The sequence below is a fragment of the Siphateles boraxobius genome, unplaced genomic scaffold (assembly GCF_051911475.1).
Source record: "Siphateles boraxobius isolate OS27281-9 unplaced genomic scaffold, OSU_SipBor_1 1, whole genome shotgun sequence".
In the NCBI taxonomy this organism is placed as follows: domain Eukaryota; kingdom Metazoa; phylum Chordata; class Actinopteri; order Cypriniformes; family Leuciscidae; genus Siphateles; species Siphateles boraxobius.
Genome location: NW_027508699.1, coordinates 18,662,279 through 18,689,518, shown reverse-complemented (window position 1 = coordinate 18,689,518; position 27,240 = coordinate 18,662,279). Strand labels below are relative to the sequence as shown.

Here is a 27,240-nt window from a genome sequence, read left to right as displayed (position 1 = left end):
AAAGAAAGAGTGAGAGAGCCAGAGAAAGAAAGAGCAGGAGGAGTCCCTCTTGCTGGGGCTGTGATTTTGGGCCAAACTTACCCCTCGACACCATCTGCCATCATGTCCGCTCCCCTCTGCTCGGCAGCGATGGCCTTGGCATCAGGCATGCCAACCCTCTCCAGGAAACACAGGGTGGGGTCAGCACGCATTGAGTTATACTTCTCATAGCCTAGCGGAAGAAAAGAGAGCAGCGGCGAACATAAAAAAAACTGCATAATTACAGGGTAAGCTGAGGGCTGGGGAGCTATTATTTCCCCTGGTGATGTGAAGGCAAAAAAATAATTACTGGTGTCTCAAATGTAGTTTGAAAACAATAAAAAAATAACTTTAAAATTTCTGTTTACATATAGCAGATGCCACAAAAATTTGTAAATAAAAAAAATATTTGATATATTTTTTATATATGTATATATAAAAAAAGTCCTTGGAAAATACTGAGGTCCCAAAAACAAAAACATACAAAACTAAAATCAGGCTTAGCTAACACATTATGTGCTGCAATAACCTTATAATACAAAAGTGAAATACATTCAAAAATGACCAGAAGATTGAAACAAACCCCCCCCCAAAAAAAAGAAAAAAAAAAAGATAGAAACAAAAGGAAAGCCAGAGGAAAATGCCCGTTGAAACTGTCCAAGCAGAACAGATTTGAGCCTGCGGATCCCTACAGAGCACAACAGGGGAGGCGATTGGCAGGCTGGACCCACTTCAGCTGAGCCGCTGATCAGACGGGGCTCAAGCACCCCCTCCCCCGCTAGAACATCACATTTCAATTAGGATTTATGCGGTGACACATTGTTCCTAACTGCCGCCGCGCCCCGAGCCAAACTGTAATCATGAGGGGGTTTATAGGCCATCACTCTTTCCTCTGCAGTCCAGGCCTGCCACCTCTCCTCTCCCCGTTTCCTCCCCAGACCTCCCTACTGAATTGGGATTATGATTAAGAACAGGCAGCCTGTGTTATATACACGCTCCTGTGTGTATGTGTGCGTGTGGAGGCCAGCTGAGTTAACGAGGTAGCGCAGCGCACCGGGGGAGACTGGAGAGAGAGAGTTCTCTGTACACACATTCAGGAAAAAGACCAATCTGAGAGAAGCTTAAAAGCCCCTCACATCAAGATTAATATCGGCGGTGAGAGCAGAAGACACTATTAAATAAAAGTGACTATTACTACACTTTATACAATTAAAAGTCAGCAGTTGAGAAACTCCTTTACATCTCTCTTTTTAAATACTGCTTTTGGCCCCTTTTCCCTTAAAAGATAAATTGTGACAGCTGCGTAGCTTCACAAAAGAAAACAATCACGACCCAAACAGGGAATTTAGCAGGCTCCCCCAGAACACTTCTTAACACTGTGGGTCAATGTTAATAAAATGCACTGAGAGGGCCTGTTGCCTCTGATAGATTAGATCTTGGTTCTTTCGACCGTCCATTTTCCCAGTCACCCCTCAATCTAGTACAGGATCGGCCATTCGGAAAAAATATCACCCATCAATCTTGTTACGTCCCATGACGTAATATTTAGTGTGTATGTTGTGCTGGTGATGTTTTTTCCCCCTCCTTCTGTTTCTCTCTCTCTCTCTGCCACACAGGACTCCAAACCATCCGCAGCTGATGCCAATTAGGAGCGTGTATAAAGCAGCAAAGAAACTGGGTTCAGGAGGAATCCCTCTTCAGCTATCCCAGACACATTGGTGTTAACTGCAGTTGTGAAACTTATTTGTTAAATCTGTTGTCTTTAGTACAGTGACTCTTTAGACTGTGTGAGTTTGAAAAGTAAAACCGTGTAGGGAGACAGGCGCCAATTTGTTTGGATTATCCACTCCTAAACTTTTCTCCTGTTTATTTTTCGTTAGTCAGGGAGAGAGGTAAGATAACTGTCTTTAATTTTGACCTCTTTTTGTTAGGGAATTTAACTGGGTTTAAACTTTAGGAAGCCCCTGTTTTGTTTATTTTGGCCTGGACCTCTCCTAACAATCTGGTTATTATTTTAATTTGTTTACCTGTTTACTGATCTTTGTTTCTTTTATAACTTTTGATTAAGCCTTTAATACAAAGAAAACAACCAATTAAGCAGTTTCCTTTCAGTTAACTTTCAGTTTCCTTTTATGACCAGGTGTAAATCAAAGGGTGCTGTGTAAATCTTTTGTACATAAATGTGAAGGACAAATAGAGCTGGGATAGAGGAAGAGGAGATTTCTCACATTTATTTAGTCAATTCTTTTTGGTTATATCTCTTATTATTGTTACTCCCTCTTTAAAATACCCTAGACTGGAGAGGGAACGTAACGATCTCTAGGCAATATTACAATAGGTCAACATTAGCAATTATTGTCGCCTGTCACTGCAAAAGCACCAGTCGGAAAGCAGCAGCTGTGAGAAGGCGGAGCTTACCATGCTTATAGACGCCAATGAGGAGGGACTTGTCAGCATCGAGATCCCACCAATCAGTGGGGACGTCGGCGTGGAAGGGTTGTGGGATCCAGATATCCAACTCACTATAAACGAAAGACAAACACACACAGGAAAGAGTGATTAAAACCAGGAGATGGCCGCAGTGGCATATAATCTAATGAGAGCGGCATTAATGTCTATCAGCAGACATCTGGTAGGAAACGCAAGCATTAGCAAGCCACATCTCATTTAGGCCCATTTCTCATCTTGTTTATTTAGGGCCAACCTGATTAGGGCCGGAGATCTGAGCTGCTCGCTTATCTCACCCTGTGCACTTGCGAGCCCTTGCAGTCATTAGAGCTTCAGTCGAGTCCTTGAGATCATCAACATGGCGAGCACGTTTGCACATTATAAATGCATGCACATCTGGGTGAGGGTGTTGTCAGAAAGGGGGAAGAGGAGGAGGAGGAGAAAGTGATGGAGGGAGAGGAAAGATAACAGCAGGCAGGATTCAGTGGAAGGGAATGGAGAGAGATGCCAACCTTGAATCCGTTCCCTCCAGGATTCTGTCTGCCTGGTCTCCTATGACTTCTTGTCGCAGATAGTACAGCATGCGGACCCGCAGCAGCACTCTGTCGGAGATAGAGCGAGCAAGAGAGGATAAAAAGGGCAGGAGAGAAAAAAACAACAAAAAAAACAGATGAGTTGGGGGTTAATGGAGTGCCACACAGATTGAAAGGAAGGGAAAAGGGACAAAGGAAGGAGAGAAGGCAGAAAACAAAAGAGAGAGTAAGTTTGGCCAGCTCCGAGCTGTGCCAGCAGCAGTAGCAGCGGCAGCAGCAGCTCTTTGGCATGTGCCACAGCTCATCCATCATGCTGCCAGGGCTGATTAGCCACGCTGTGCGGCAGCCTCCACGCCTGACAGATGGCTGCACATAATCACCTCTGTGTGTGCCGCCTTTCACCCGCTTCCAACAGGTCTGCCTGGCACCTGGCCTGGCACCGCGCCGCTGCGCTTGGGGAGCCACCCGTACCCACCCTATCCCCCCCTCCCAAACGCATATGCACTCCAGCACCTTCATCCTCTCGTTTTAATTTCCTTCCTAATGCTGTTAGGGAAGTTGGGGAGGTGCTAACGGGAAGCCTCCAAAGTAAAGAGGCAGAAGTTTGCAGTGCGGCGAGCAGATGGTTGGCGGTCTAAGCACCTTGCATTTATCGTCACGTAACGTTTCCTCAGCTGTTGCTCTGTTCCCCTTCTCTGGATGCACATCAGAGCCAGCAGTGTAAACCTCGTTTTCCTTTCTCTCTCTTTGCTGTCACTGCCTAGCTTTAGGCAGGACACAACAATGCTGGCCTGGCAACAGAAATTATTTATCAAATGAAACCAGAGAGGCCTCAAAAAACAAGACGCGACGCGCCGGTGACACAGGGCATAATGGACATGTGGGGCAAGAGGCAAAATCATCATGAGCTGAACGATGAATTATTGAGTGATCTTAAAAGCTTTCATTTTAGTGAAGAAAAAGATTTCTCGTGGCTTGTTATTCATTATTTCAGTCATTTGGCAGAAGCCTTTGCCAAAAAGATGGGACTTTTTTTTTTGCCAGATTCATAACAGCTGGTCATTTTTTAACTGACATTCATTAGTCAAAGCTAAACTATGGAGGAGCCAAGCAACTTAATGAAACATCTGCACCACAAGGAAACAGCGCTTTTGGACATGTTAAGCTAATTCACAAGTTTGCTTCAATTACTTTTTCCAAGTTGAAAATCTTTTTCACAAGTCTTCAAATACACCTGCTTCTGAGGATATCGGGCTTTGAAGTCAGAAAGGTTACTTTAAAAAAAAAGATAGCAGAAGAAATATATTTTCATATTTCATGGCCAAATTTTACAAAAATTGCTGGGAAGATACAGCAATGTCAGGTTCAAATCTTTTTGAATAGATCTAAATTATACTTATTTATTATACTAATACTATATTATACATGGATATTAAATTATACAATGTCTCCAAGACCCTCAATGGGGTGACTAATGTTATCACTTTGACCTAGAATTTTTACTACGAAAGTACTTTAAAATGTAATTAGCTATGTAATATACATATATCACACACATATAATCACACAACTTTAATTTCACTGATTTTGCCAGGTTTCCCAAGACCATATATCCGCAAACAGATTTACATTATTTTTGCTGGAAGTTTCTGTAAAGGTGGGAAAGGACATACTTGTTGCAGTGGTGTTTCAGGTGTCTCTTATAACTATCCTCTTGAAGGAGGATGTCAGGATTACAGTCAGCAAGCCAGTCAGCCTGTGGCATGTGAGTTTGAGCAGCCTGCGGCTTCCCCTTCTTCCCTTTACGGCCCCGGGGCACAGGAGCAGACAGACCTGAAACCACAAAAATGCCATCATTTAACACGTTAAGAAGAGGTAAATGCAAGAGAGCTCACATAGGAAAGAAATACAATTCCAAGGTTGTAGTGTCCTACCAGAGTGGTTGGTCAGTGTGCGGCTTTGGCCATCCTCGGTAGGGGTTATGAGGTCCCAAATGAAGCTCTTGATGTTCTCGTCTCCACGGTAGTGGAGCAGGCAGTAGGCCAGGAGGGCTCGGCAGATGGTCTCTACGTCTCGCTCCCTTAGCGGACGCTTAAAGCGTCCATGGGACAGGATGTCACCCCAGCGGCCCCAGCTACGCAAAACAGAAGATAATTTAGCCAGGGCTCCGTTCAAGCCTTTTTGAACTAGAGTTATGTTCAATTTTGGAAAGAAGCACGAAAATGTCACTGAAAAAGCTAGTTAAAACAATTCAAAGTGAGTTGTTTTCCCCAGACAGTAAAAATTCAGTGTCAAGACCATTTAAGAATAGTATTACTCCATAGTATTGTACCATTTCTCACAAACTGGAGAAGGTGGGACACCACCACTGTCTTGCTGGCATGGTGCATAACCATGAGGAGACCCAATGCCCTTGTTATTTGGAGTATTCAAGCACTCTTTAAGTACAGGCCTAAAGGGCTTTTTGGGAAGAGAGAGGGGGAAAGGTCTGCTCTGATTTCACAACCCTACACCGTAAAAAAAAAAAAAAAAAAAACACTTCAGAAGAGACAAAGCTCTCAGACTTGATGGATCTAATTTGCTGTATAGCCCAGGGGTCTAGACGCGTCTGACTGAAAAGGGAAAAAAAGATACTGGTCAGACATGGTGCGTGCAGCCAGCCATGATTAGTGCTGAGTGCACTGAGGCCTGGCGCTTAATTAACTGTGCGCGTTAGATAGCGCCGTGTCTGCCACTGCCCCGGGACAAGCAAGCGTGACAAACTCGGCCACTGCACTGGTGGGCTGTGAGCTACCAGATATTCTCATTCCAAATGGAAAACAAGACGAGACAAGGGGAATTTGGATTGCAATAAAACAAAGTTGGAAGCTGAATATCCCATCTCATGGCACTGGGATGGACTTCATGCTACAGCTGGTTTCTATGATGAGCTATGATTGAGGAAAATGGAAGTCTATTAATGAGGGACATGGACTGAAAAAGTTAGATGCCTGAAATAATTTTAACTTGCATGTTTCTATGTGGGAAATTTTTCCCAATGGGGGTTCTGTGTTGCCCTACAGAGTCATGAGATTGAGCAAAAAGCATCTGCTAAATGACAACTAATTATAAGGAAAGCCCCTAGGGACTGTTTAAGTGCAAGATGTTGATATAGCACAATTGTGATCTCAGTAGATTTTTAGGCAAGCATAGTCAAGAGTACAAAGATGTTAAAACCAACAACAATGCTTAAATATGACCATTTCCAGACTGCACTCACCCATACACCAGAAGATTCTTCTCCACTCTAAAGCACTCACTGCGTGGGTACCCCTGGGCTCGGTCCTGGGGCCTCCGCGGTTTCTGAATGGGCTTGTCTTCAGAGTCACTCTCAAGTTCTGAATACTCCATCAAATCATCCTCCTTCATAGAACTGTAGTGACGAGTCTGCTTCCGGACCCGAGGAGTGTCAATCACCAGATTATTCTGACAAGAGATATGAACTGGGGTAAGAGCACTCCCTCAAGTGTTTAAGACAGCAGAAAATGATTCTGTTTGTTCCGCACCATGGTGATTGCTCAATGGCAAGATGGAAGACCTCTAATCATGGACATATGCAGAAAATGTGATAAAGCATTTTTTTTTTTAATACATAACATGACATTTCTCAGCTTGCAGATTAAAGATGCTTAGCGCCTACAATTCTCCAGAGTGCAAAGAACAGTGGCAATTACAGAAAATGCTTCCCACGGCCAAGTTTAAACAATTTCACCTTTGCTCAATTACAGCTACATTCCACGCATTGTTAGCCTGGGGAAATCAGCCTTATTAATTATGCAAAGATAGCATATTTATGAGGAGTGACAACCAAGTGCGGAAGAAACTACCAAGATTTGAATTCACACCATCTTCAGTTAATTGTCAAATGGGATTATGAATATGATACCTGTCAAAAGCTGCTAATTCATGACCCTAACATTAACGAAACAATAAATAGTCAGCCGTAAGTGCTCCACACATGACTACGAGGGAGTGTGCTACAGATTAGTGTGCCTCACTTTCATGCAACATCTTCGGTGAAGAATTCACAGTACAAGAGAGCTCCATTCCTCCGTTAATTTGCATCTTACCCTGCCATTGATCACATCCAGGTCCAGCTCTGCTTTCTTTGCCCATTTCTGCCAGAAATCTGGGTCCTCTAGAGAAATGTCGGTTCTGTTCCCAGAGGCCACAAAACTTGCCTGGTAGGGGAAAAAAAATTAATGTAAATGGTGAGATCAGACACACTTACCCTTTAGGCTGCACTTTTTTAAGAGCAAGATGAAATGGGTAGTAAGCATATATACTTGTAATTACACAATAACATTGATGGGTGGGTCAATTTTTTAAATTAATATCATAAATGCCTCAGCCATGGCAAAAAAAAGAAAGATTTTAAAAAAATGTCATCACCTTAGCAAATGTTGAGCCTTTCCCTTCTGATTCAATGGTAATGGTCTGTGTGCGTCTCTGCAAAATCTGATCAATGTCTTCTTCACAGAACTTTGATCCCTCATCCTCTTCATCCATTAGAGCTCCATAAGCTCCTTTACGTAGGAGGTCCTCTACCTCCTTTTTAGAGAGCTGCTGAACCTAAAAAAAGAAAAACGAATGAATCAACTTCACAAAATACAGATCTCAAATTTACTGTTTTCATCATGGGTATTTTATGCAATGAACTAATTTAGGTAGACAGTAAAAAATAAAATCAGTCTCAGTACGTTTGATTAATGAACCATCTGGAATATTGTTTCAGTGAAACACCACAAGATGGTGGCGTTATGTGCAGTTCATACCCCGTTGGCAGCATTCTCCCTCCCGCTCATGGACTGAAGCACTGCCTTGTCCAGTCCTAACTTCAGACTGGCCTTGTCAAACATTTCTCTTTCGTAGGAGTTTCTGGTGATCAGGCGGTAAATCTTCACAGCCTTGCTTTGTCCTATCCTGTGGCATCGAGCCTGTGCCTGAAGGCAACAGCACAAAACGGTCACACACCCTCTTAAGAATCGCAAACACATCCTAGAAAACTGCCAAGGTTGCATAATGTGATAGTGCACTTCCAGCTGAGTTACTGGTTGGAATGCAGCTTTAAGATTCTTTGTGAAATAAAATGGCTTCCAATGAAGGTCGAGCACATTTTCACTTGCATACCATCCTTACCTGTAAGTCATTCTGAGGGTTCCAGTCGGAGTCAAATATAATGCACGTATCAGCTGCAGTTAAGTTAATACCCAAGCCTCCAGCCCTGGTGCATAGCAGGAACACGAAACGGTCAGATTCTGGTCGTGAGAAGCGGTCAATAGCTGCCTGGCGTAGATTTCCTCGAACTCTGCCATCTATACGCTCATATGGATACCTAGATTACAGGAAATTGAGCATACATTACCTATACATTTTTATTGGTTGATTGCATTTCTTAAGTTTTTTGACACATGAGATTTCACATTAAAGGGGCATTCGGCAACTATTTCAGCTTAATAAAACAGTTTAGAAAGCATTTGTATGGTTTAATAACCTGTTCTGGTGAGAATGGTGACTTTCCCCGCTCCCCCCAACGTTCCTAGGCGGAAAACCAACCTTGCAACATGAGGATTAACGTCCCGGTAAATTGGAAATAGGAAGTCTCGTGAGAAGCGAGAACGAGCGAGAAACAAACTGCTTTATGGCAATTCAACAAACACACGCCACCCTCAATGTGTATGATGTATTACCCACCTCGGTAGACATAGCTCTACACGATAAAGTTGGCCAGCTCCGACAAAAACAAATGCACATGAGCAGCGGTAGAGAGGGGGAGAAGGGTGCCGCAAGTGAGGTTTTTTTTACGACATTGTTGTGAAATATACACCTCACAGCTGTAGGGGGAGCTCGTTGAGAAAACATGCGACAACAAAAGTGATATATAGCTAGGGTTGCTGAATGCCCCTTTAAATTAAAAAGTGTTTCTCTCTCAATTTATTGGCAGTGGTGTGGGCTCAGCCATCCTACCGTCTCTGGATGAGGTAGTCCTCCAGGATGTCCAGACAGCGCACCATCTGGGAAAAGATGAGCACACGGTGACCCCCTGCCTTCAGTTTGGGGAGCAGCTTGTCGATCAGCACCAGTTTTCCTGCAGCCTGGACCATGGCTTGGAGGTGGAACTCTGGGTAATCTAAGGGGTGACTCTCCCTGAACTCCTCCATTATCTTCTCCTCAGCTCCTACAGACAGAGAAAATAATGAAATTTAAGTCTGTCTGACTGGAGAAATGGTTACACAGTTTAAGCAAACACCATTAGCAAATAAAAAATTTTCATTTCACATGTAGTGTTTCACATCTGATATTGTTGCTCACCATTAATGAGGTAGGGGTGATTACAGCACTTTCTCAGTTCCATCATGGTGTTCAGCAAGTTGGGAACACTGGATCCTCCTCCACCTCCGCTGCCACCTCCTCCACTCTTGGAAAGGAAGGCAAAGTTCTTCTCCAAGATGGCACGGTAGTATTTCTTCTGCACATTGGTCAGTTCCACTTCAATAATGGTCTCCTCTTTCGGTGCAAGATTCTTCTCAACATCCTCCTTCAATCGGCGCAGCATCATGGGCTTCAGAATGGCCTGCAGCTTTTGCACCTGAAACAAAGAAATTACATCCATTAGAAAACATCCAGGCATCTCTGAACCTTTTCACACACAAAGTAAAGTGGTTTAACAAGTGCTGATATTCCATACCTGCTCTTCTGTTTTAAGATCTCCAAACTCCAGCATGAAGGTGGACTCTGAAGGAAACCTATCTGGCTCCAGGAAATTAAGGAGACTGAAGAGCTCCTCCACTGTGTTTTGCAGTGGGGTCCCAGTCAGCAGGACTTTGTGCTCCTATGGAAGATAAGAGTCTTGTTAACTGACAAACAAGAATGAATTCCTCCAAAGTCCTTTCACCATGTTAACAAATAAGGGTACTCCAATCAGGGTTTCTGGGGCCGATCACCGATTACTGGAAGCAGTATTGGCCGATACTGATCACCGATACAATCACCTAAATAAATAATACTACATGATAAATAGAAGGCTTCAAATAGATCCACTGGTGTTAGTTAGAAATTCTTGACAACAATGTTTTTAAGTATAAAAAATTAAGCAATAAGAAAGTATCATGAATTGACCACCTTTATTGGCAAGCAAAATGTGCAACATATTATATTCCTTCCCTTGAGTGTGATTAGGAACAACTTTGAGCTTAACAAATATAGCATACCTGTGAAATAATAAAAACAGAACAGTCCATTAACAGAAATTTATCAATTTAAATCGACCGTATTGTTTTCACTGTATAAATGAAACCTGCTAAATCTACTTAAGAGCAGCGACTGATTTTTGTTTTTTGATTAACATTGAAACAGTGACAGCAGCACAAAAAACCTACTGCACATCTAAGACCGAATGCACAGATCCATTATACTGTTACACATGCAACCTGTTTCCTGTTTATATTCAATTAAGACAAAACCAACTACTTTTAAGCAAATTCTCATTTTGACATTTCTGTGTGTATGACCGTTTAGGCACGAACCCGAAGCCCAAAGTATACTTTGCTTCTCCGAGTTCCACTCCCTCTCAGGGCACACACACAGATAAGCTGCATGGAGAACAGCAACTCTTGATTTGGACATTAAGTTTGGCTTTTAGGGATGAACCAAAGAGCAATGCTGTGAAGGAAAGAAATGCATTAAGATTGTACAGCTCTGGTTTCATGCAAAGACATTGCAAATTTTTTGTCCTTTTCAGACACCTGGTAAAACTGCTAGACTGGTTAATGTTAGGGATGCACCGATATGAACATTTTGGCCGATACCGATAACCGATAATTCTTTACATTTGAAAGCCGATAACCGATATATTGGCCGATAAATCTAAATTAAAAAAATGTATATACTTTGATAGCCTGTATACATAAACAAAAGGCTCACCATTAAAAGCCTTGTCTCAAACACTTTTAACATAAATCAAACATATACAATACAGTACAGCCTAGTTTGAACCAGTGTAAGATTCCTTAACTTTTAAAATAATTTTTTTTTTTTAAATTTTTAAGAAAGTTGTATCTGTTAACATTAGTCAATGCATTGTGAACTAACATGAACACACACATTTTATTAACTACTATAACAAAGGCTATTGCTCTCTGTTAGTTAATGCATTAACAAATGAGACCTTATTGTAAAGTGTTATCAAAAAATCTATTGCCTAACAAAAAATAAAATACCTAAATAATGCAAACAAGTCATTGGATAACATTGGGCTGCATATAAAGAAACAAAATGGATCAATAAAATGGAATCGCCTCTGCACGGACAATAAGGAAATTATTTTTATCAAACCACATCGTTGATGAAAATAATACGAGAACAAAATAATGGTAGTTATTAATTATAACACAATGTTTTTGAAAAAAATTAAACATTTTTAATATTACAGTGATAGTCAAAATCTTTAATAGCTTAATTACTGTTTCAAATGACATTGCTGTGTGAGCTGCGCGCGCTGAAGCTGAAGAGAACGAACGTTAAACCAAATCGCTTTGCTAGAAGGTTAATCAACTCAACGGTTGCTGAAGAATGCAAACCCAAAGAATTTACAAATTTATTACAATAGTGAATACAATTATAATTATATGACAGTCCCAATCATAGGTTTTAATGTTTTGCATTGTTGTTCAATCTGCGCGTGCTTAAGCTGAAGAGAACGAGCACCGGGAAACTGAAGAACTTTTCTAGCTGGCTGTTTAAATCCACGAAACGCATCATATGTGAGATTAATCAGATATTTATTTTACATCAACTTTATATTACGACTTATCTGCACAAAATGACGTGAATGCCTAATCGAACTTGTGCTGGTCATAATGTTGCAGTAGGCTAATCCCTGTTCTGGACGCGCTATTCCCACAACAACGCGCTGAAACACGGCAACTAAACCCAGAGAATTCACAACGTTTTATTACAATAGTGTTCTCATTATAATGGCATGTATATGACAGTCTCAATTATAGTTAGGAATGTGCATTGCTGTTTGAGCTGCGCGCATGCTAAATAGGCTATAAAGATGATCACCGGTACAATGAAGCGCTACTGCATCGTTCATTAACTCAACCAAACGCATCCTATATTAGATTAATAATATAGGATAATATATATAATTATATATAATATATATAATAATACAGATATATATACACAAAATAAACATATTACAACTTACAATGGCACAGAATGCTGCGAATGCTCAAGAGAACTTGACTATGCTTGTCATGAAGGCTTAACTCCATAGATGCGCTCTTTCCAAAACAACGCGCTCGTCGCGCTGAAACACTGGCGAACAAGAATTCACAACATTCTTTTACAGGCGTTTTTATTATAGTGTTATGAAGCCTATGTGACAGATTTGTGCTGCACATGTTGCACTGAACTGTATCTTCCTTTTCGAAGTGAATCCAATCATTCAGAACCATCATGGCGAACAGCGGCATCTGTCAACTGAAGTAAATAATCTATTATCTATCGGCTTTGATATATCGGCCAAATTTTCTTATAGGATCGATAACGATAACATCAAAAAAGACCATTTATCGGCCGATATCGATATATGGTCGATATATCGTGCATCCCTAGTTAATGTAGTGAAGCAATTTTAGCTGTGCATAGAAAAATTGTCACACGAGTTTTGTCATCTGATCGGCCTTTATAGAGAACACAGATCAAACTATATAAAGCTGTTCCCGGCCAATAACAATCGGCGCCCAATCAATTGGAGCACCCTTATTTACCAATGTATTTTCATTACCTTGTGAATACTAAAGGATTTTTAAAATCATTCAAATTCAGATTGTTTTATTAATGCATTCAGAACAACTTTAAAAAAAAAGAAAAAGACCATACCAAAACTATGACTTAAAATTAACTTCTGTGAAATTCCAGAGCTGGAAAACATTAATCATTAATGCGATCTTTTATCGATTTACTTAGTCAGCGATATGATTTTTGCCGATACCACAGAAAAACTCTGCAATACATTTACGAATCAATACAGGGATACATTGATCAATGTAATGCTATTATGTGCAGGGGTGCACATAACTGGTGCGCATGCGTGGTAAAAGACAAAAGAAAAAGAAAATCACTTTTATATCTTTAACACAGATAAAGAGTATTAATTACATGAATTATATTTAATTTATTCAGTGAAGACTATAGTCTTATTTTTACATTTGATTATTCAATTACTAAATACAATATTACTGAATACAGTTAGACTTGCCTGAAAAACAAAAGCACTACTTATTTCATTTGTGATGACGACAGCTTGTAGGATAAGTGTGCTGCATAAAGTGCGAGTACCAAGCAGCATCTCCAGGTGCTCTTTTGAGAACCAGATGCGCATGGCGCATTCACGGCAGCTCGCTGTGACAGTAATGTCACAACGCAGCATCGCTGATATAATCGCCTCTGGAAGACGCAACGGTCATTTCAAACACTCCCCGCTTGCTTACTCCCGACTTCCAAGTAAGAAACTTCAGAAACAACTGGGCCAGCCTATGCAGAGACTACTGCAAGATGTACCTACCAGGTGGAACAGTACTGTATACATGCTTCAGAGTCTGCTGGAACAGAAACAAAAACTTGTGTGCTTATGGAGCAGACTATGACTTACCTTCCATGTTCACGTCAGCCAGTGGAAATTAGTAGAAAACATGATTTCGCTACTCGCCCCATTTGAAGAGCTCAGGCAACAGATCAGCTGATCAACTGCATCGGCTGCATATGTTATACCACCCATCAGAGCTTTAACTAGTCTTCTTAAGACAGCAGAGACTGACCACGGTGTAAAAACTTCAAAAGCCACATTGTTGGAAGCGGTCCAGAAAATATTCCGTGACATTGAATCCGAGCGCCTGTAGCATCGCTACAATCCATTTTCAGAGGTGAGAAAACTCAATTTACACATTCGTTTGTGTGTGCGCGCGCTGTGTGGCTGTCAGAGCGAATTAAAGAGCATGCAAATGAGTGTTTAAATTCAGAATTGACAAATATATCTTTGACTAATTCATATGGCAAGAATATGTATCTTTGGTCTAAATGATTGATACAAGGAGCTATTACTGAAATGAATAGTGTAATTATGTTATTCTTTTGTGTAGGCTGTTATTTCCTTCAAATTCTGTTAAATTTGCTGTAAACAAGCATTTAGAAGAGTTAATAAGACTACAGAATAAAAAAGCATATTTTTTAGAGTATGCTAGGCTGGCTAATAACAAGAGCCAATCATAACCTTCGAAATGCATTAAATAATAGAACATTTTTTTAATATAGATTTCCCATTTTTCTTATAATTTTCTAACGTGGAGCAACTGTAACAATCATTAAAGTATTTCTGATTCTGATTTTTGACAAATTTATATTTAATCCAAATAAATTAATGAATGTTTTGCTTTCTTGTTAATAAAAGGTACAAAGACAGATATTTCTCTGACTCAGTCAAGCCCTAGATACGTGGGCTGCTTTCTGATGTCCTGGCCACTGGACTGGAGCAGCAGGATGGTGAAGCGAGTTTGGCTGCAAGCAGGTCCGGACCCCCAAAGAAAGTACCACAAACTGGCTCCTTGCATGCTATGTATGCGGAGTTGTTAGGTGGAGATCGGGAATGTGGTGGCAGTGACATCAGCAGCTCAGCATCATTGCAATTGAATCTCTACCTGTCAGAGCCAGTTATCCCACAAAGTGGACTGCCACTTTTTTTTGGCAGAACAATAAAAGCCGCTTTCCGGCTCTCGCAAAAGTGTTGATAACGAGTGGCTTTTTAGCACAGCAGGGAATATTATAGATGAGAAGAGGAACAAGCTGTCAGCCAAAAATGCAGAGATGCTTATATTTATAAAGAAAAATCTGCCATTGATGCTTAAAGGTGCTCTAAGCGGTGTCGGGTGACGTCACTTTTTACAGTGTGTTTAGGGGACAGGCAGTTAGCGGTTAGTGAGGAGATGTTTGCTGTATGTGACAAAAAATGTTTTGGCCTAAAAAACGCGTGACATCGCTTAGAGCACCTTTAAGTAGTAAGCTTTGGGAGATATGGGTCTAATAATCTCTACCCCCCCCTCTTTCTCTACCTCTCTAAATGCCCACAAACTCTGACTGAGCATCCCAGAAAAAAAACAACTACCCCAGAATGTATCATTGACTCATTATGCAAAAGCTATCATAGTGCAGCTGTGGTTCGGTCAGTGTCAACTGCATTTCTTGACGTCCCAAGAAATGTGAACTGACAATGGGGCTGGCTTGTTAGGCCTGCCCTGAGAAGTGAGTTAACGTTATAGATAGATACAGATATGAAAGTCATTAGTCATTTTTTTGTTGCAATGCACTTTACTTCCTGTGGTCCTTTAAGTATATTAGAAAAACTGAGGGCTGACTGACTCAAAACAATATTTTGGATATAGCCTTTTTTGTTGCAGTTTTTAGTCTTAAGTTAAAGTAGTCTAAAGCTAAATTTAAAAACTCAGTTGTTCTGTCTTTTATCTTATTTTTTTAAAAATATATTCTAGAGGAATGTTACCAATAACCAAGCACAAACTGCCAAGTTAATATGTTGAACATGTTGCTTGCAAATGTTGCTCGTCTTCTCTTAATTGTAATACTTAAATGTACATTGCTGTTAAATAATGCTACATGATAAATAGAAGGCTTTTTCAGCACCATGGGAACCCTGCATCTGGTTATAGCTGGTTCTTTTCAGAAAAAATTTGTTTTTTAGGTGGAAGCACTAACCATGTCCATCATCTTTAGGCCCTCAAGCAGCTTGCAGTTCCTGTTCTTGAGTCTATGAGCCTCATCAATGATCACACAGCGCCACGGCACACTCCGTAGCTCAGGGCAGTCTGTCAGGATCATCTCAAACGTGGTGATGATTGCATGGAATTTGTAGGCTCCCTTTATTACACGACCCTGCAGGAAAAGAGATTTTGGTTACGTTTAAGGGTTCTTGAATGCACAATCTTATGTATAGAGTCCTGCAGAAATCTTGTGAAACAATAGCATCAGTAACTCAATGTTTTCCAACCTTTTTCAGTCACGGCCCCCTTTGAAAATGTTAAATAATTTGTGGCACCCTAAACTAATGTTGTCACGATACTTCTTTGATACCTTGAAATATATCGATTTTCAATACCACATGGAAGAAGCTTTTGAAAGTCTAGGAATCACTAATTTCTTCTGAAGAAATAATTTCTTCACTTTATATGACATTTAGTTAAGGCTTTTATTCATATATAAACATTGCTCAAATACAAATCTCACCTAAATGTTTGCTCACTCAGTGCATTTGTGTTTTTATATTGGGATTTTTTTTTTAAATTGTACAAGATAGCTTGCATTTAATATACGTTTGTAATATATTTTATAATGTAATAATTTTACAGTTAATCTCCAAATTAATGTAGAAACAACAGTATATTTTAAATAATTGTTTAATGGCATCTTGAATGAAGGCCAGTATTCACTGATACCAATACTGCTGCTGATGTCTTAAATTATTTTATTTTCAATTTTGAACATTGATATTTCAATTATACTGTAGTGATGAATGGTGACAATTAATTTTTTTAAACATTTATTAGGCTCCAAAAAATATAACCACCTTTAATTTAAGTGAACTTAAAACAATCCTCTCATAAACCCATAATAAATGTAATTTACCTGCACCCTTCCTACCTGTCTAACAGGTAGGAAATATACAGAAATTGAATAAAGTTATCAAACACTTTACAGTCTTCACTGCATAAATTGTAAATTAAATAGATTTATCCTTAAAGCTACAAGCATTCTTTAGTCAAGAGCAGGGAGTAATTTTGTGTTACCTGTGTTCTTTGATTCTGCTGCACATGTGGATTTCACACGCATCCCATTTTCTCAACTCCTTACGTTCCATTTAAGACTTTAACTAATTTAAGACTGCTCTTATGAGGATACTCAACAAAATGGACATTTTGGCATAATTGTGTGTTATCATTCGTTCAAGCGCGAAAGATAAGTCGATTCCTGCGTGTGTGACAGGACATACAGGCGTTCTCTTTTGTCGCTTGCATGGTTTAAAAGCATTTGCATGTAGAAGAATGTGATCATATAACGTAACGCTAACCAAAGGATGACGAAAAAAATGGATGCTGCGTTAATTACGTAAAATATTTGAAAGCGTTAAACTGAAAAACATTAAAATCACATGCATTACCGTTGACAGCATGGACATAACCGATGCGTTTATGTGAATACGCGGCAGGACGGACGTTGTGACAATATTTTTGTGTGATTTGACAGTAAGCGCAACAACCCATGAAAAAGAGGCAGCTGTATGTGTACGCACTGGGAATGTAGCATGGGAATTAAAACATGAACAACCACCACAATTGAACGCCGAAAACTTACGATTTGCATTTTTATTATACATTTTTGCGCATTATTTGTTGTTAGAGACATCCGAGATTGATGGTACATAAATTATTATTTTTATACATATTTTAGCAATTTTAAAATGTTTGATGAATTTCGCACACGGCACCCCTGCACTCGACAGACGGCACACTGGTTGGGAAATGCGGACTTAAATTATATAAAATGATCTATGCATATCAAATGATCAAAGAAGCATTATTTACCTGTGTGTCTCTGTAGTACATCTCATAAGCCTGAATTGTCTTTCGGCTTGCCTGGCTACCATGATAGACCACTACATTCAGCTCAGTCCATGTCCTAAACTCCCTCTCCCAGTTTGGAATGGTGGAAAGAGGAGCAATCACCAAGTAAGGACCGTGGATTCCCTTCAGGTATATCTCATAGAGGAATGTGATAGACTGGATTGTTTTGCCAAGGCCCATTTCATCAGCTAAAATACAGTTTCGTCTGAGAGCAGAAACAAAAAAAAGGTAAAGATTTTCATGCAGCGGCAGCAATTCATGACATTCCTGCATTTAAATAACTTGAAAAATGTACTTCAGTCCATGTGCGAGTAAGCAGTGCAGTTGGACGGCTGGGTAATTGCATACATACGTGTTGTACCAGTTGAAGAGCAGCCAGTTGACTCCCTCCAGCTGGTATTCCCTGAGTGCATTGCCGTTTTGATATTCTCTGGAACTCTCGGATTTCTGCCAGTCACTGGTAGGAGGTCGCTCCTGTTTCGAATAAAACAATTCCCGTTAGTGGTTTCCATGCAACCGCAAGAACGTGGCCCTCTCTCCTCACTGGCTCAGCACTCCAAAGTAAAAATAAAGAGAGGGCTAAAGGACTGCCAGCTCTTACCACGCGCTTTGGCTCTGGCTCACGTGCCATCACTCTCTCGAACTCCTCAATCTTCCCTTGGTCGATGTCAGCTTTTAACTCCCACGTGCTGTCCTCGTAAGGCAAGGAGCACCACTTTACCAGGTACAAAGTTACAGGCTGCAGGAACACACATCAACTCAACAGTTTTCCAAAATAGGGTTCTCATATCTTTCTAAATTTTCTGGGGGTGGCTCTCGTAAGAGATTTAATCAAGGTTATCCATATTGTTTTGAAAGACGGATGGTTTAAGAACGATTGAAGCGAATGGATGAGAGACACAAGTCATACCTCTCCATTTTCATCTGTGCTTTCAGACACGTCCAGAACCCTGTCCACCTCCACATAATCTGGGTTGAAGGGCTCATCATCCATCTGTCAATAAGAATGTGATTGATTAGTTAGAGCACTACAGAATGGAAGTTTCACTGCCGCTTGAGCCACAACTACTATGAGACTTTAAATGAGAATCTACCAGGTGGAATAATTTCAAAGCTTTCTGATGTGGGTGGCATAAATCTCTCTGGGAAAACCCCACCTGGTTTTGATAGAGTGAAAAGCCATTTCGAATGGCAGTGTGGACTTGCACACCACAAATGAAAGTCTCAGCATTCGTTTCAATACAACTGCTTGAATTACTTTAACTTGTGAACCAAACTAAACATGTGAAGGGAGATTGCGTGCAACTGAGATAAGGGCTTGAAGTGAGGCGTTTTATTGCCTTAGCATGCATGAGATTGTTCGAAAAGCCACCATAATACCACCACAATACACCACTGTTGAGCATACATACTGCCACCATTATCAGTGAGGGCCATAAATTGAGAGGGGCGGGGAGAATGAAAAAAAGACAAAATGGTGGATGGCAAGGAAAATGGAGGGCTGATGCTAACCTCACTAAGGAAGTTACTGAGGGCTTGCTTTGCCTTGAACCTCTTAACCTTCTGCTGGATTCTCTTATCCTTCTCCAGCTCTTCGACGTCTGCCCAGCGACAATGCAGGTAGGAGCTGAAAAAAAAACAAAGTCATGGGTGAACTATCATTCAAAAATTAACGTCAGAAAAACTAGACTGAGCATGTTTACATAGGAGCAAAGTAACAAATAGTGTTCTAAACAATGACAGGTGATGATCCATCTGCAGGAGTAGTTTTATACAAAGTTGAGAAAATCTGATAACTCATTTGAATAGTTTTGTAGCTTGTATGCATTATTCGGCAAATTAATTCCATTAATGTTTAACTGTAATTATTCTCCAATTACCTTCATTATGCAAGAAAGTCACATTAGATGAAAGGCATGCAAGATCAGATACTCACAAGCCTTTGTATTTGACATAAAACTCCTCAACTTCCACCTCCTCACCAGATGACAACTGTAAAATAAGAAGCAGGAATATTTGGTGATCAACATGTGTTTGTTTCATGTGACAAACAAATGTTTTAGCATTACTCTCAATTGTAATACCCCAGGAAAAAAAAACAGTATGACAACATGGGGGGGGGGGGGGGGGGGGGGGGGGTTAGTCGTCCTCCTACTCTCTTTCTCCAGCTAGTAGTACGCTGTGTGGCTGAGTCATGAATCACTTCAGCTCTTCTACCACACACAGCCCCATTCACAGGGAGCTGACCCAGGGCCTGGCTTCCTGCCAAAACCACAGCGCTACGGCAGACGCCAAACCTACCATTTCCTCAGGGGGAGCCCATTTGCAGCTGCGCTACTAAAAGCCATGCACGGCGTATTATTTTTGGCCAGGCTTTGTTTTGTGGAGCGGTTTCAAAGTAACGTTGCACGCTGCCACGGCCTGCATCTAAGGGTCTGAGATTAAACACGCTGAGAGACAGTTTATTCTTACATGGCTTCATCTCAAAACCTCACACAGGCTTTGCTCTGAACTGGCCACGGCCTTTACTGGATTAATACTACTACTGTCAGGGCGAAGACAATATTAGCCCACTCAGGCATCTTCCTGACCATATCAGTCTGGGGCAAGATTTGGGACAGCTATGTGTAATCTGCCCTTATCCAGCAGACAGCAGCGTTTAAAGCTCATGTGAGAGGCTTTTGGTGTCTCAGCTCACCTCTTTCTTTCCAATGCGCATCCCCATTATCTTCTCCACCACAGGGCCCTCTGCATCTGGCAATTCCTACAGCACACACAGGAATGAAGGACACAGAGTCAGCATGAGAAAACCCATCATGCATAACAAACAGTGGGTTACATCAGCAGTATTCCAACTCATAATACTGACCTTCTGCTCAGACGTTGCTGAAGGAGACTTTGGTCCTGGGGAATCATCTCCATCATCATCAGAAATTCTGAACTCCAGGTCCTCAGTATAGCGTTTCCTCTTTACCTGCCGGCAAGATCGCCTCTTCTGTAGTCAACGTAAACAAAAAAGTTACACAAATGGCAAAAATAAAACCATCAAGTCTTTAATCCGATAAAGATTAGCCATAAACCGAATAAAAACAGCTGAGACCATGTTTGTGTATGATGATGTGGTGTCACTTGTATTAAGTAGGATAAAGGTGCCCTTTTGTCAGCATTATCTTGTCAATCTTTAGGTATCGGTTTTAGTCAGAGAAAAACCCATATCAACCACTAGCAAAGGCGGCATTTAAACTTTTTTTTTTTTAGAGACAATAAGAACTTTAAAAAATTGTATTAGCCAAAGTGAAAACTTTAATGATGTTTACCTGAACGCCATCATCTTCCTCCTCCTCTGGTGAATGTGGCGGTGTTTTCTCCACATCAGATGTAACTGAGGGCTCTCTCTTGCGCTTCGCTTCTTTCTTGGTGCTGTTACTGGACTCGAAGTCAGATTTTTTTGCACTGTGGGTGAACAGGGACGTTTGGTTAATATAACAGTCACACCAATAAACCACAGATTTGTCTGGGTCAAAGTCAAACCATCATGCTGAGAAGTTTTAGTAAAAAAACAACAATAAAAAAACAACTGTTCATACCAGTCCCAGAAAGTTTAAGTTTAATGCTTTATATATAATTTTGTTTTTATTTTTAAACCAGCTTTTAACTTCAACAGTTCAATTAAATAGTAAATGGACAAATAAATGTTTAATTAAATAGTAAATGGACAAATAAATGTTTAAAAGTAGTTTCAATTAAGATGAGATGTACAATTACAGAATAAACGACATGTATAATTGTACAATAATTTGAAAATTGCAGTTTAAAGAAGTTTTATATGGAGTTTAACATCACACACTGCTATTACAATGTCATGTGAACTCCGGCTGCCCACAGTTCTTGTATTTTTTTCTTTAGTTCTTTTCATTTGTACCTTCGGTTACCCAGACAGACCAGGTTAAAAAAAGGATAATGCTTTAAGAACCTTTCCCTCCTAAGTTCAGTTTCAGAAACAGAATGAATGAGAGCGGAAAGACAAGAACTAGTTAAATCCACTTCCAGTTTACAGTCATACTCTCTTCCCTGCCACAGATTACACAATGCCCTAGAGGCTCTTGCGCTCTCTCGCTCTGGGGCCCCCTCTCTCTTTTCATTCGCACGACAAGAGCAATCAAATCGCCCTGGTAACCGGCGGTCACGTGACCCGCACCTGTTCCTCTGGCTGGACGCCACTGGCTAAAGCCATCTGCTTGCCTCAGTTAGAGTCTCTCTCTCCAACACTCCTCAAGCACCTGCACCGCTCTGTGGCTTTGGGTTTCATACTGTCACTGCTCAGCACACACAGCAAGAAATAAGGAGAAAAAAAGGCACATACAAAAGGAAGAAAAAAAGGGACAGGAGGAAAAAAAGCCATGAGGGCAGGAAGAACACTCAGTTTAGCAGGAGGGATGACAGGCTTCTTTTCGATGGCTGACCTTTATGAACCATTAAAGGCAAAGAGCTGCTATAGGACATACACTGAAGATCCAGTTGAACGGGACAGCGAGGTGGGCCATGGCGAGTGTAGTCTTTGAGATGAACGGGTAGAGAGAGAGGGGCTAATTGGCATTAGTAGGGGGAGGATGCAGGCCCTGCTGCAGGTTTATATGAGCTCTAGAGCTGACACTCAGGAGGAGAGAGGGCCAGGGGGTTAATGGGACACCTGCCGTCGCCAGTGAGATGACTCATCTTCAGCTGGACCCCCGCACGGTCCTCTCTCTAACAGCAGCTGCTCTCACGCACACATAACTGTTTACCCTCAACAGCTCTTTTGCAGTGTCGCACAGGCGCAAACGTAAACACACGTACATAAACAAGGAGATAAAAACGCAGAGAGCGAACATACTACGACAAGTTAACAACTGCAAATAAAAACGGGCATCTGTGTCCTTCAAAGCAAGCAAGCTAATTTGGAATCACCAGACAAAACAAGGTCACTTAAAAAAAAAGGACCCAAACATGCCCTGTTAGTCAAAGAGCTACCAAGTTGAATCAATGGAGGAGGTGCAATTAAAATCACGCTAAAACGTGTCTGAATTAGGGAAAGGGAAATGCCTGAGAGTGCCGGACTGTGAGGGAGAACGTGTGGAAAGAGGATGTGAGTGGGTGAGTTGAGATATGTGAGAGAAGGAACACAAACTGTGCAGTGGAATGAGAGGAAAGATAGGGAGGGCTAGAATGAGACTCGGCAGAAGGATTGCGAGTGTGTGATAATAGGTGGAAAAGGACAGTGTACGCAGGCAAGAGCGTGTGAAAGTGTTGGGGCCCAGTCGAGGAGAAACACAGGAAGAGAGTTGGGGGGAAGCAACAGTTTCGTGTCTTGTGCTCTCAGAGCAAGGTCACCCGTGCTGTGAAGCCATTCAATTCCGCGGCATCGAGTAGGCTGGTTTATTACTAAGAGTGCAACTGTGCACAAAACAAAACACTGATTACTCAGGCTTGCGTTTTGTTGTACCTCTGCAAAAACAAGGCAACATACATCATAAGGTAGTTAAATTGCCAATAGACCATTCAAGCTACTTTTTGAGCCTTCTTAAAAAAGGCGTAGAATTAAAAAATGCATAGAGTGGGGGCTGGCTCTTTGTTTTAAATGAGGGAGGCTTTGATGGGAGTCTTCACTCTTGCTTGTCCCCCCCAGAGGCTGCGCATTTATCATTTGGCACACTTCTCTAATCCATTCACCGCACTGCCTCACTCGCTCGCTATTTTGAAGCAGTGGCCTGTCTGATCACCAAAGCAGCAAACCCAAGAATTCATAGGAACTGAAAACTCCCAAGCTCTGGTGGGACGGGCCTGCCAGTCTTAAAAGATAAAATAAACTGAAAGGACAAAGTTGGATGCTTGGTCCTTTCCTTCTGTTGTGCCATTCACCTTCTCTGCACTTTTTCTTTGAGGTTCAGTCACAGAATTCAAGTTTTTTCCCCACTGGAGCTTGGAGGGATGACAATGTGGAGCACTTGTTTGAGGACAAATAAGCAGGCAGGCTGACATAGTCAGACTCGCGAGAAAACAGGCATGCTGGTCCCGCAAGCGAAGAGCTTTGAGTACACACATTGCAGCACTTCCTATGCAACCACGACTGTTGTGGTTTTCGTATGCGAGCACACAGGATGTAGCTAAGATAATATGCGAGAAAAAAAAAGAAAAAAAAAGAAACTCTGCTTTGAACATGAGATGAAAAATCAAAGGGCCGACGGAACTGCCCACCCAGGTTAGGTGGTTATGCAGTTAGAACCCACCCCCCCCCCCCCCCAACTAAAATGGGGGCTTTGCAGTAGTTGCTTGGGAATCTGCAAATAAATTGAAGGTGAGAGGTGTGTATTTGCAATGCAAAACAGTCTTCTCGTGGGGGGAAAGAGCCACATGCAATGCAGAAATGAGGAGGGACCTTTCTGAAGTGTTTGATTGGTGTGTGTGTATATGGAAAACAAACCTGGGTACACAGACGCTCACATTTTATTCTGGGTGCGGCCTGAGAATGACTATTTATAGTTGTACTTTCTTTGTCAGATAATAACACTAACAGATACAAGGCCAAGACTTTTAATGTCCAAGTTAGTTTCTTGTACTCCACTTGCATGCTCAAAACTAGTAACTAAACAAGGAAAACATTAAAAGACCTGATAAGACAGGCAACAAAAAATGGAGATGGGGGAAGGGAAATGAATGAAATACTCTCAACAAATGTAAGATGTGCTATATGCCCACTTTTTGAGAAATGGGGCCACAGTTTAAAAACTATCCACAGGGACTCACCAGTGCCACACAACCAAGACTGTAGCAGATTTGGTCAAATTCAGGCCGGCATGATTAATGAGACAGCATTGTGGACTAACTAGCATTAGGTGCCATTTTGAATGGAGACATTCCCCCTCCCCTTTTCCTTTTTCACAAACACACACACTTTCCTCCCTCCTCCCCCTTCAGATGACCTACTGCTCTGGCACTGTGCTGCAGATGCGTTTGCTTTGGGCCAGCCCTTTTCCTCTGGATGAAAGGGATGTGGCGGTGGAGTGACGGGCTTTGGATAGGCGAGGGGAGGAGGTGGTTAAGAGGGAAGGCTGACACATTCCTCAGCCAGATCATGTTACTACCTCAGCTAGAAGAAAAAAAAATGGCCATATAACCTTGCAGCTCTGCATATTTGGGATGGAAGCATTTTCTTTTTCTTTTTTGAGGGGGATGGAAATGTGGGGTGTCAAAAGAAAAAAAAGAATGTGGCATCATTTAAAATGTGATGAGCAGTGAGCACCATGATTGTTAACTGTATCCAGAAGAGAGACAGATTTACGATGGATATTCATGATAGTATGATGTTTTAGGCAGTGGTTATTAACATGTATAACAAACTCTTGGCAGAACAAATGACCAGCAAAGATGATAGTAACCCTTCACAGACCTCCGAATGAAGCTAAGGTAATTAGGGAGGGTTTATCAAAAAGGCATCAAGTTTGTGGTTTAGCGCATGTAGTTCAAAGGAAAAAAGCTGAAGTATTTTAATCTATAGACAATATCAAGTTCCTTGTGGCTCCAAAGTGTAAATAAACAGAACACCACCCCTGATACTTCTGAACTGATTAAACTCTGATATAGCACCATCAGCTTGTAATAGTCATAGAAAACAAATTATAGTTAACATATCTACAGTTCAATGAACCAGATGATTATATGAGGCTTTTTGACACCATCCACATGTACGGGTAAACGCATACAATAAAGATGTAGATATCACATTTAACAATGGGGTACATTTAGATTATATAACAGTTTTTTTTTAAAGGCAAGGTGAAGGCTACAGGTAACTCAAATTTCACATACCTGGGCTTTTTGGAGCTTTTAAGCTTCGGGGTGGCAGTCTTCACTTTTTTCTCCTTCGGTTCTTTGGGTGTCTTGGGAGTCTTCGGGGTTTTGGGAGTCTTGGGGTCTTTCGGTTCCTTGGGCTCCTTCTCCTTTGGCTTCTTTTTGCTCTTCTTTTCAACGGCAGACTGTTCCACGGGAGTCATAAGACTGTCTCCCTTGTTAATCAGAGCAGCTGCCTCTCCACTGATGTCGTTACCCTCCTGGCCGTCACTTACCTTGGCTTTCTTCTTTTTCTTCTTTTTTGGCTTGAGCTCGCTCTCCGTCTGCTGCATGTCACAGCTGGCTGGTTGGAGGTTTGGGCCCGAGACAGGTGCCTTACTGGATGTTATCTCCAGGGAAGGGTCTGATGGAGAATGCTGTTTACGGGGGAGAGAAACAGGAGATCTGTTTAGTACCAAGGAGGAAGAAATATAAATCAAAGCAGAACACAGAATTAGGGTAATTATATATTTAAACAATACCAGTTCTTGTCTTAGGACAACTTTAACTTTGATCCACTTCAAATGTTGACTACTGTATGAGAGAAGCACCAACATTGTCTACAGTATTGTCTTATACAATACTGTATAAGCTATCCGCCACACTGGCGGGTGAATGTTCCAGACATCCCAAGTCTTGATATTGATATCAATATGCGATATCCCGCATATTGATACCGGCTCCCTGATGCCTGCAAATTAGTTCAAATCTCCCGGAATCTAGAGGTAGCGAGAACAAGCTCGCATATAGGCTAACTGTGCACCAAACAGTGCGCGCACGGTAGAGAGGGAGAGAGCGAGAGCTTGCGTGTGTACGTGTGTGCCTCAAGAAGCGTGTGTGAACCTTCACACCTAAAATAGACCCTATTTTTCTAGTTTTTAGGCATTATTTATTTTTTAACTTAAATAATTAACAAATTAAGATGACAAAAAGAAAACACTGAATCAGTTTGAAGCTTTGAAAAATTTGCTTTTTCATCAGACTAACGTTACTTTTTTTGGTCAAATAAAAATAGCAGGCCTACCTCAATCCACAGCTTGTCTAGTTTTTACTTAAAGATAACATGTCTACATGATGTGGGGTTAGTCTGGGTCTCCGATGGCACAGATGTCCCGGGAATAGGCCTACTGCTGTATTTTAATACCGCGTAGCATATTTTGCAAGTAACTGCGTCGCCCTTTCTGTTGAAATGGTCCCACACAGTAGCTACTTTTCGCTTTCTTCATTTTGCTTGCTCAGCGAAATATGTCTTTAGGCGCGTGTGGTTTAACAAATATAGGCTATATATGGATTTTTTTTAACCATTCAGCAAACAAACAAAAAAGCTAAAAAATATATATATTTTTTTACTTTTAAACCGTTTAACTGATAGTATTAATAGGTAATTTTTTTTAACTTTCAGTCAAGTATCTGATAGTTTTACAAAACCATCAAATGTACTGTTATGAGCATTAGTTCCATGCTCACATCTTCCATGTCTTACTACTATTTGTTGATCTGTTTTGACTTCTATGTACTCTTATTCATTCAACTATGTACTCTTAATTGAGATAAGGTATTATGTTGAATGAATAAATGTAGGTATGAATGTATATGTGACAAAAAGGCTGTTTATTATTTTGGCCGGTAAAAAATATGCT

The 27,240-nt window shown here is 41.0% G+C and overlaps 1 protein-coding gene across 2 annotated transcripts in view; it reads right to left on the bottom strand.

The window, feature by feature from the left end:
• Nucleotides 1-27,240, bottom strand: part of chd7 (chromodomain helicase DNA binding protein 7) — a 78,261-nt gene that overhangs the window by 7,581 nt on the left and 43,440 nt on the right. For both annotated transcript variants that reach the window (XM_077226678.1, XM_077226687.1), the window contains exons 3-26: nucleotides 25,580-25,977; nucleotides 21,052-21,187; nucleotides 20,604-20,729; nucleotides 20,433-20,498; nucleotides 19,671-19,726; nucleotides 19,247-19,361; nucleotides 18,645-18,728; nucleotides 18,336-18,473; nucleotides 18,087-18,208; nucleotides 17,696-17,939; nucleotides 15,813-15,989; nucleotides 9,727-9,870; nucleotides 9,351-9,627; nucleotides 9,006-9,216; nucleotides 8,178-8,373; nucleotides 7,814-7,981; nucleotides 7,431-7,610; nucleotides 7,109-7,219; nucleotides 6,259-6,464; nucleotides 4,934-5,133; nucleotides 4,673-4,832; nucleotides 2,979-3,068; nucleotides 2,437-2,540; nucleotides 82-211 (exon numbers count right to left, since the gene is read on the bottom strand). In XM_077226678.1, coding sequence (XP_077082793.1) covers nucleotides 82-211; nucleotides 2,437-2,540; nucleotides 2,979-3,068; nucleotides 4,673-4,832; nucleotides 4,934-5,133; nucleotides 6,259-6,464; nucleotides 7,109-7,219; nucleotides 7,431-7,610; nucleotides 7,814-7,981; nucleotides 8,178-8,373; nucleotides 9,006-9,216; nucleotides 9,351-9,627; nucleotides 9,727-9,870; nucleotides 15,813-15,989; nucleotides 17,696-17,939; nucleotides 18,087-18,208; nucleotides 18,336-18,473; nucleotides 18,645-18,728; nucleotides 19,247-19,361; nucleotides 19,671-19,726; nucleotides 20,433-20,498; nucleotides 20,604-20,729; nucleotides 21,052-21,187; nucleotides 25,580-25,977 — 3,839 coding nt within the window. The remainder of the gene's footprint in view (nucleotides 1-81; nucleotides 212-2,436; nucleotides 2,541-2,978; nucleotides 3,069-4,672; nucleotides 4,833-4,933; nucleotides 5,134-6,258; nucleotides 6,465-7,108; nucleotides 7,220-7,430; nucleotides 7,611-7,813; nucleotides 7,982-8,177; nucleotides 8,374-9,005; nucleotides 9,217-9,350; nucleotides 9,628-9,726; nucleotides 9,871-15,812; nucleotides 15,990-17,695; nucleotides 17,940-18,086; nucleotides 18,209-18,335; nucleotides 18,474-18,644; nucleotides 18,729-19,246; nucleotides 19,362-19,670; nucleotides 19,727-20,432; nucleotides 20,499-20,603; nucleotides 20,730-21,051; nucleotides 21,188-25,579; nucleotides 25,978-27,240) is intronic.